The sequence below is a fragment of the Polistes canadensis genome, unplaced genomic scaffold (assembly GCF_001313835.1).
Source record: "Polistes canadensis isolate GaletaPanama2010 unplaced genomic scaffold, ASM131383v1 scaffold_14, whole genome shotgun sequence".
Lineage (NCBI taxonomy): Eukaryota > Metazoa > Arthropoda > Insecta > Hymenoptera > Vespidae > Polistes > Polistes canadensis.
In genome coordinates this window covers 645151-655614 of record NW_014569561.1, presented here as the reverse complement: position 1 = coordinate 655614, position 10464 = coordinate 645151, and the positions used below count along the sequence as shown (strand labels likewise).

At 35.7% G+C, this 10464-nt stretch overlaps 1 protein-coding gene across 5 annotated transcripts; it reads right to left on the bottom strand.

The window, feature by feature from the left end:
• Positions 1 to 708: 708 nt before the first annotated feature.
• LOC106793471 lies at positions 709 to 10464 on the bottom strand. Of its 5 annotated transcripts, XM_014760440.1 has the most exons (8): positions 9135 to 10464; positions 7042 to 7509; positions 5727 to 6962; positions 3445 to 5655; positions 3173 to 3354; positions 2763 to 3081; positions 2467 to 2676; positions 709 to 2377 (listed from the first exon to the last, which is right to left on the bottom strand). In XM_014760440.1, exons 1-7 carry the CDS (start codon positions 9247 to 9249, stop codon positions 2474 to 2476), a joined length of 4734 nt encoding a protein of 1577 aa, XP_014615926.1. In that variant the 5' UTR covers positions 9250 to 10464; the 3' UTR covers positions 709 to 2377; positions 2467 to 2473. The 5 variants fall into 5 exon arrangements, with proteins under 5 accessions (XP_014615926.1, XP_014615925.1, XP_014615929.1 ...); XM_014760439.1 differs by having other exon boundaries at positions 709 to 2676; positions 9135 to 10463; XM_014760443.1 differs by having other exon boundaries at positions 709 to 2676; positions 10107 to 10463.

Genomic DNA, 10464 nt, shown 5'->3' with positions numbered 1-10464 from the left:
TATTACGTGTATTATATTTGATATATATATATATATATACATATATATATATATCAATAATATTATTTTTATACAATTTTCCTGATTTTTGCTATTTCTCCCTGATACACCAAGAAAAAATCGTTCATGAATGTTCTTACAACACACTTGTCATATAGCAAAAACTGCCTCTCTTATGCTCCTTTACATATATAAATTGGTGAAAATGAAAATGACAATGGCAATGACATACTTGATGATCGTAATAGCGTTAGTACGAAAAAAAAAAAAAATAAAAATAAACGTCATAATGTGTAAATCAATATAATAGATATAAGATTTCAAAATAATAACATTTTTAATGTAAGTATTAACGATTAATTTAATTGCTAAGATGTACCCGCGTGTTTTGGATTGTAATCACTTGGTTTAACGACACAAACGTAAAACGCATTATTTAAAAGTTGATGATGTTATAATCATTATGTCTGTATCTATATAAAGTCAAATGATAATAGTCTTTCATATTTATAATATTTTCTTACAAGATAGTATTATAATACAAGCAATGCCGGCATAATCTCATTTTCAAGTGTTCTCTCTCTCTCTCTCTTTGCCATAACATGAAATCAATTTTCAATGTTATTTTATTGTTGTTGGATCAAACAAATTTCTTCTTTCGTGTGTGTACGATTTCGTTCTCATTGGTTTTATTCTTTTTTTCTTTCATTTCTATTTTTTAACAACAATTAACTACCGTTACTAATGTTTTACTTTTTTTTCTTTTAATAGCCTTTAAAAGACATCGAAAATCGTATGGAATGCAGCGACATTAAAAATATAAATTAATGTTGTTAATGCATTGTTATTATCTTATTACCTCGAAAGATTTACATAGAAAATATTTAAGACATTTTTGTTTTTTATTCGTGAGTGGTAATAAACTAACGTATTCTTAATAAATATAAAAAAATATCCCTTTTCTATTTTAGTTTCATTTCCTTATAAGAGAACACTTGTTATATCCAAACAACACATTTTCATTATTCAGCACGTCGTTTTAAAAATGTTTTAACTGCATTAACCGTCTCTCGCTTGTTTTTATCAGTTGTTTATATATAATATTATTATCCAGCCCCCTGTCATTCATTGAGTCGAAAAATCTTAATCCAATATGCCCTGTACATTGTTCCTGCGTACACGATGTTTTTTCTTCTTCATTTTCAGGAAAATCGAGTGTTTCGTGTTTTAAAGTGAGAGAGTAAAAAACGCAAACGTTTATTATATTTTTGATTAAACATCTTATTTCCTTGATATATATATATATAACGTGATTCCCCCACCTATTCTACAGATTTTAAATAAAAACTTTGCTTCCTTGATTTTCATTCTTTCTTATTTTTTCTTTTTTTCTTTTTTATTATTATTTATTTTTTTTTTTTTAATTTTTTTTTTGTTTGTTAATTATTTTTTTTTCTTTTCTTTTCTTTATATTAAGTCGAAAGGCCACCGTTCAAGGCCACAGGCCATGACAACGAATTATAAATTTAATTAACGAGAAATTTTTTTAGTTTCCATCGTTAATTTGTTTGTTCTTGTAATTTACAGAGACAGTTTTAAATAGCATATCCTCATTTGAACATCTTGTACATTGGAAAGTCTTTCTCTCGAGCATATTGATTCTAGACTTTATATCTGTAAATTGACACATCACTATCCTTACATTCATTCTTTCACACACTTTCAAACACACCTAATATGCATCGAATGACACGGAGCGTAAATTTCAAAACGCTTCTTCTTTTTGTTTTAACGTTAAATGCAAGGCAGCATAATAAGTCATTTTAAAATCGAGTTATGCGATAACTAATATTCAGGTAACATGATATATATTCATTTTCTATCCACATTTGTTTGTTTATAATTAATATTTATATACCAAGAATAGTTTTAAAAATAAATATAATTACAAAAGAAAAGGAGAGAAAAAAAAAGAAAAGGAAAGGAAAGAAAAGGAAAGAAAAGAAAAGAAAAGAAAAAAATAACTTATGTCCACATAAGTATCTTATATGTAAATGTTAATATTTTGCAGACGTTTTGCTTTACGCTCTGCTAACTTGAGCTTACCTTACCAACTAGTAAGGCTTCTTTTTATCATCATCATCATCATCATTATCATCCTCATCCTCATCATCATCATCATCATCATCATCATCATCATCATCATCATTATCATCCTCATCATGATCATCATCATTATCATCATTATCATCATCTTCTTCATAATCTTCTTCTTTTTCATCATCATCGTCCTCATTGTCATCATCAGTCACACGTAAAACAATTTTTTATAATTTATACGTTATGTTTATTGCCTTTCTATCATACGGTGTTCACGCTGTTAAACAGGATCTTACTTTTCGTCAGTGTGGCATTATGAATATTGTAACTTATTTTTTCCAACTTAGTCTATGCACACGCACTCACCGAAATTTCACGTAACTCGATGAAGGTTGCACTTAGGTATGTATTGATTCATATCTAAATGCCAACCTTTTGTCAAAGCACAGGGATAGTGTATAACAGATTTGCATCCTCGTATAACGCAACCAATGTTCGCGCCTGTTAAACCGCAAGAATCACAAACCGATTTTGCAGCATCCCACACAGCTTCTTGTAAACCAGTCACTCTTCCACCTACAACAATAAAAGTAACTTTTTAATATCACAGACATAAACCCTAACAATTATTGATGCATATTTTTTAACGTATGTATATTTACCAGCCAAGTAAACACCAGCAGCCCAAACAGCACACTGTTCATGAAGCCAAACTTCCCAACGTTGTTCCTCGCCAGGAATTACAGTCATTCCAGTAAACATTGCATTCGTATTACTTTCAACAGAATTCCTCTTCTTTTTACTCATTTTTGCAGAGAACTGATCAGCCAATCCAGCATACCTCAGACTTCTCTTATTCTTCCCACCCTTCTTCTGTTCTGTCGTTATTTCTTGCTCATCAGCCGAAAGAATGCCATCTTCTAAACGTTCTTTTCCAATTAAATACGGGCCAAATAAATCACTTAATACACCTGCTGGGACCTACAACAATAATAATAAATAATAAGAAGAAGAATAGGTGACTGTACTAATACTTATAATCAATTTATTTAATAAACGATAAATATCATACCGTGTACGTTCCAGGTGCGATATGAGGACCTGCCAAATTGGGATGAGGTCTAGATGGATCTCCTGGTATGACACTGTGTGGACCTTGTTTGCAAAATACACATACCCACGTAGAGTCGGTCGTATGTGCGTCATATCGGGACGACAATGTGGAACTAAACAAACCAGCTCTGCTAACTTTTCCTATAAATATAAGTAAATTAAAAATTAAAAGAAAATACAAATTTTTATATAAACTTTTCTTTTATTATTATTTAAGATTATTATATGTACCTCTATAATCTAAATCATTTTGATGACTCAGCCTTTTACTTCTACCGGCATTTCCATTACCAATAGTTTTCCTCTTTTCTTTATTTTTTTCTTCCTCCTCTTCTCTCGGTGCATTAACTACTTGAATACTCAAAGGACTATCTCTGGGTCCTTCGACATGAACCACTGGTCCACGAGACTTAATAGAACTCGCATTTGAACCCGAATCATATGCCATTTCCCGGTACCCTTCGTTCTTAGTATTTTTCTTGACTTTCTTCGAAAAGTCTTGTTTTTTCAAACTTTTAGACACACGTTTTTTTTTAGCATCCTTCTGAGGTGATTCACTAGCAATATTTCCAAATATATTCTCAGTAGATCTGGAGAATTTCCTTTTACCTCCTTGGACCTTTCCCTTCTTTCCCTTCTTTCCTGATAATTTGGTATCAACCGTAGAAGATACATCAGTAGGCTCTAAGTTCTGAGTATCTTTAGTTTGCAAAATATTATTTTCGATATTTTCAACCTTCGTAATATTTTCATTTTGAATACCAGAGACAGTAAAGTCTACTTTAGTTTCTTCCTTTTTAACAGCTGGCTTTGGTTCATCGATTCCAGCAAACATTTTCTCTAATTCTGATTCGACCTCATTGAAGGGATTTGTGTTGTTAACAGCCTTTGGACTCGTTACCTTTGAAAATTCAGTAGCATCATCGCTCGATTTTCTTCGCACCCTTTGATTCGCCGAAGTCGAATTCGTAGTCGAACTCTCGCTACTTCTCCGCCTTCTCACCGGTTGATTTTCCTCATTTCTTTCTTCAATATTATTATCGATTTCATGATCGTTTTCAATGTCGTTTTCGTTATCGTTTTCGTTATCGTTACCATGATCGTTCTCGTTCTCGTTCTCGTTTACATTTTCATTAATCTTATCATCTAACCTTTGATCCACGCTCTCAACTCGTTCTTCTACTTTAACAGTGGTTGCTGGAGTACAATTGGCAACTACTTCTTCTGATATCAATTCCCTTGTTCTTGGTTCCGTTGGTTCAGTTGGTTCAAGCTCCATATCTTCTACTTCCGTTTTTGAATCCTTACTAAGTCTTACTGGTTTCTCTAATTTTCTTTTTCTACGTTGTTTGGTATTATCATTAGAATCATCATTACTGAATGCAGGTGACACCACCTCATCTTCTCTAGTTGGAGATTTTGATTTTGGCCTTTCAGGAGACATGCTTTTAACGCTCGACGTATCTTTCTCTTCAACCGGCGTCACTATAACAGAACCTATATTTTCAGTACCACCAAGCTTCTTATTTCCACCTTCCAATTTTTCTAATAAAGAGTCCACACCCTTTTTACCCCTCTTTGGTAAGTTTTTGGGTGACCTAACACTTGTTTCTTCGTGTTTCTTGTCCCTTTCGGAAGACGATTCCCTTTTAGGACTATCTGTAACGTCCTTCTCTATTTTCGACGTAAGATTAACGATAACAGGTAAAACATTTCTTGGCACTTGTGCTATTACACTTAATGTGTCTTTACTTTTCGTTTCTGGTTCTTTCTTATCCGCAACAACACGTTCGATCGTAACACTAGGCGGCAAATTAATAACTTTTTGTGCGAAACTATCGACGACATTTATTTCTTTAATCTTATCGTGAATATTGGCAACGCCTTTCAAGTTGCTTTCAAAATTCTTAACCGTTATTTTTGGAGTCGTTATCTCTTTAGTCGACAATGACACTGGTTCACTGACAGAATTAGGTGTTGGTACAGACGAACTTATTCCACTGTCCGAAGATGTTTCTCCGTTTAGAGGTATCGGAGGAGAAATTATATTTCCGTTCCGACTACCTTTATCCACGTTTCGTGCCGTTAAACTAATTGGAATATCTTGAGGTATTCGAGAATAATTTTCAGGGATAATATCCGACGTTGCAGAAAGGTCAAGTGTATTTTGAGAACCTGGAGAGTTTCTATATTGATTTTGGTTTTGCCTGTTATCAACTAACATTTGTAAACTAAATAATGGATTGCCAGGAGTATTAGATGGCGTAACTGTTTTTGATGGAACTGTAGGCGTATGCCATGTTGGTGGTGCTTGAGTATGAGCAAGCTGTGGAGTCAACTGTGGCGTCAAATGAGATGCTCTGGATATAGACGGATGAGTATAAAAGCCAGCTGGATTTAAAGCAGTGCCAGGTGGTAATCCTGAAGCGTGAATATTTAAACCTGTAATATATAAACAAGACATCGTGAAATGTTCAATAGATTGATAATTCAATATAAAATATTACAGTTACCATAAAAAGTGTTACCTTGACCCTGCGTCATCGTGAGATGATTCCAAACTGTTTGAGGTGGAGGAGTGCCAACCGGTGGTCGGCTATGACCCGGATATTGTCCCGACATTGCACTTCCTTCCCAATTTCCCAGTATGATCTTAGAAGCGACTATCGCGGGATCTATACTCTCAGGCTTGTCTAACAACTCCTCTGTACTGTACTCTTCTTTAATATTATTGTGTCTGTCATTCAAGTTAGTTGCTCTTCCTCTTTTTTCATGTGAAAGCTTATACGTTCTTCCCTTGGAATATTTGTCTAAGAAGAGCTTACTTTCTTCTTTTAAATTTATATTCAAAGTGGATTTACTATTTAACTCAGTATCCGTAGATATGTTCTCTTGGACTACATTAAGTTGTGTTGTATCGTACTTTACGTTACATGATAAATTATTATAGTTCAAAATTTTCAATAAATCATCGTTCAATCCTTTGTACTTTGCTGCATAAGAATCGTTAGCGTTGTAGGAAAAATCAGTCTGCGTTATAACAGGATAATTCGACTGCACCGTTCTCTTATCACCAGCAGCAGGTAATTCTAAATAAGGATATCTCTCCTTTATTTTGGCGTCTTTATCACGATTATAAACACTGCTTGTGGCATTTACCGACAAATCAAGAGGTTTATTAACTTCTTTAACAGAATTTGATGAGAAATTATTAGAACTTTGATAAGATGCAGTCTCATTCACAGAAGTTGAGCACAATTTAGTATTTACGGTAGCTTGCGAATAATTGGATAAATAATTTAAATAATTGATGTTGGCGTTCCAAGCTAATTTTTGTGTCTCCGATAAACTTCTGTATTGATCCTGCCAAAAATTAAAATCAAGGTCAATCTTCTTCTTAACATTGACTAAATTATCTTTTTCTTTTTTCTTTTCCCCCTTCCAGGGGGTTCCTTGATTCCCTCCGTGGCCTTGAATAGTGTCTACAAAGGAATTTGATATTTTTAAATCAGCTGCCTTCGACACGTTTGACTTTTCTGAATCCAGCACTATGCTCTTAGATTTAGACTTTGGTAGATCTTTAAACCCTTTGATATGCTGTTCAGTCACGTCGTCTAATTTATTTTCTTTCTTGCAACTCAGGTTGCATTTATCTTGCACGTCAGAACGTGCTACGAGTGCTTGTTCATAAACCCATGGAAAGAAACTATAATACGCCCAATTTGGCGCAACTTGGGATATGTCGGGTCCTGTAAGCAAATATTTATTATTAAATTATACACTTAAAATAATCAAATATACAAACTAATAAAAATGACATATTTTTACCATCGTTGGTTAATTCAGAATTAACGCAATTGGTCAGACCATAATGTATGCTGGAAGTATTCGCAGATTGTTGTATTAACTCTTGTATGATTTTTCGATAATGTTGCTTTTCTTCTAAATTTCTTTTACTCGATGATGTTGATTTATCTTCAGTTAATTCAGAATTAACACGATTGGTCACACCACAAGATATACCAGAAGTATTAGCAGATCTTTGTATTATTTCCTCTATGATTTTCTGATGGTGTACTTCTTCCGAACGTTTTGTGTTCTGCAACGTTGATTTTTTTTTGGTTAATTCAGAATTAACGCAATTGGTTACACTATAATGTATCCTGGAAGTATTAGCAGATTGTTGCAATAACTCCTGTATGATTTTCTGATTATATTGCTCTTCCTTCAAACTTCTTTTACTTTGCGATGTTGATTTTTCTTCTGAGTTAGGATGCGTGTAAATACCCGTCGTTTCTGTAATAAAATCCAAATAATATCAAATATTTATAGAAAAAATGCTTACGATTACTTAGATCTAAGTTAAATACGATCAATTTAATCTAAAGAATTGTTCTCGTTTAAACTAACTACAAAAGAATTTTCTACGCTCAACACCACAATGTTTCTTCTACATAATAATAATTAAACATTCCAACACGATCTTTGAATGCAATATGCATTGTGAACCTAATCTCGCTATGATACTAAGGACGCATTGATTATTGGAAATATACGATTACTCTCAATTAACATACAACCAAATACTTCTAAAAGCATTAAATACATAGATGTGATGTTAAGAATATCATAGAATAGACAGAACATAGATTGATTGAACAATAAACTAAGTATGCCAACTAATTAGATCAAACATTTCTGTACTTTCTTACTTCCTTAACTTTTTACCACAACCTTAGGAAACTAAGAAACAGATGTGAAAAAGAAGAAGATTGTTGCTGGGCATGAAAAAACTAGGAAAGGATTTCTTAATGAAAAAACCGAAACAACAAGAAATGTAGCACGTGCGACGTGTAACATTTACGAACATCATTCGAATCGGTATAGTGGTATAGAATAGAAACACCCACATATGTATTTGATGATAATCTACAAAAGATGATACGAATCGTAGAAACAATGTACGTAAATGAACGGAAATTTGAATGAAGAAAAATCAAGGACTCATATGTAGAAATGAAACAAAATGTAGGAGTAAAGTACACGTTAATTCTTCATGGGGAAACGGAAAGAAGGAAGAAACGAAAGAAAGAAAGAGAAAAAAAGAGAAAGAAAGAAGGAAGGAAGGAAAAGAAAAATGAAAACGTACGGCACTGTGCGTCGAATGTTACTCTCTTTGCGAAAGAAGAACGACGCGTTTCTCGATCATTTTGTTTTTCTTTAAAAGCGTATTAGACGAGAAAATTCGGTAGGATTGATAATATCATTTATTTTCCTCTCTTTCTTTCTTTTAACAAATTTCGTAGGGACACGCTAAGGGGGTACATATGAACGTATGTACGTAAATGCGTGTGTGTATGTGCGCTAGCGAGGAATATGCGTACCACCGTAGATCGCAAAGCACACGCGGCGCATGTAGAAGTAGCAATGGTGAGGTAGTGTATAGTAATATTAGTGTGTTGTAACAGCAGCACAGCAGCAGCAGCAACAACAGCAGCATGTATACCGTACACGCTCGCTCTTTCTCTCTTTTTTCTCTCTCTCTCTCTTTTTTTGCATTCACACTCACTCTCTCTCTCTCTCTTTCTCTCTTACACTCTCTTCAACTCTCATATACACGCTAGAGAAGACACGTAGTATATACGTATGCGTGTCGTGTACGAAGGCGCGCGACGACACAAGTAAAACTTGGTGGTGGTGTGTGGTGGCGGTGGCGACAACGGTGCAAATGACGACGATTACGAGAATGACGAATAGAAGGAGGAAGACAAGGAGGAGGATGAGGAGGAGGAGAACGAGAACTACGACAACAACAACGACGACGATGACGACGACGACGAAGACACAGAAAAAATCTTTGAGAGAATTTCTCGAAAGAGATGTAAATGCAGATGAGAGAAACAGGACGACGCACTACTCACTCGCGCACTCACGCCCGATGCTGGAACGCGAAAACACACTGGCACGATTTTCCTCGACACCCTTAGCCTTTATTAGCTTCGTCCTCGTGCTCGTACCACTTAACGATAACTCCATGTAATTACAAACAGTAATGAACAGTAAGAACTGTTTTTCCCTTTGGCCGCGCTTAAAGCCCTCTTCTTGTCGATGGTTGCGCGTAGAAAGGCGGCAACGAGAACGACAGACAGAGACGGAGAGAGAAAGAAAGAGGAAAAGAGAGAGAGAGAGAGAAAGAGAAGGAGAGGAAAAAGAATAAGACAAAATGAGCCAGATAGACGAACAGCAGACAAGACAGGGAAGAGAGGAGAACCGCGTGTTCGAACACGCGGAGCAACGTGCGCTCTTTTAACGAAACAATGTTAACCACCTACGAGACGATAACAAATAATTCTTCAACACGTCTTTTTTCTTTGAGACGATGTTTGACCGATTGCTCGTTGTTGTCGTTGTCGTCGTTGTCGTCGTCGTCGTCGTCGTCATACTCGTACTCGTACTTTTCTTCTTATTATTATTCTTCGTAAATGATTCGCAGGGAGTATGAACGGATTGCATAGTGCAACGTTGTATAGTATGAGAGAGGAAGAAAAGCAAAAGAGAATAATACGAAGAATTAGATAGATAGATAGATAGATAAACAGATAGAAATATTGATAGACACAGAGGGGGATAGAAAGACAGAAAAAGAGAAAGAGAAAAGGAGAAATGTAGACACAGGAGTAATAAACAGAAGGTATACTATCGTACGGTTTTCCTTTTTACCGGCACGCGTACACGCGCCACGACGTTACACAGTGCATCGTGCACTACTTCGAGAGGGGGAAGAGAGATTCAAAGCCGCGGATAGAGGGAAGGGTAGTGTGTGGGCCGAGGGGAGAGCAAGGGGAGAAGGAGCGCGCAAGCACAACACACCAACACACCCCGACGAAACGTACGCGACACGGACATGGGTGCCTCTCTTTCTTTCGCGTAAATCGATGAGCGCACTCGATTTCACTAGCTTTTCTCGCCTTAGGACACGGATCCTCGAGAAAAATGAATATCGCCCCAGTTGGGAACTCCTTCGGGCACCAATCTCTCCTTCTCTCCCGTGATACGCACCTTACGCACGGGGCCCTTGCCGGGGGGCTGGCGAATTTACGATTTTCGGCCAAAAAATCGTAGGGGCATCAACCAAAGCAGAATTCAACAATGGTGGCCACCAGAGAGCAAACAGTACGCAACTTGTCGACACCTAGCGGCAACTAACCGAATCGTCCAAACTTCTCTTTCCCTCGCTTCCTTCATACTTTT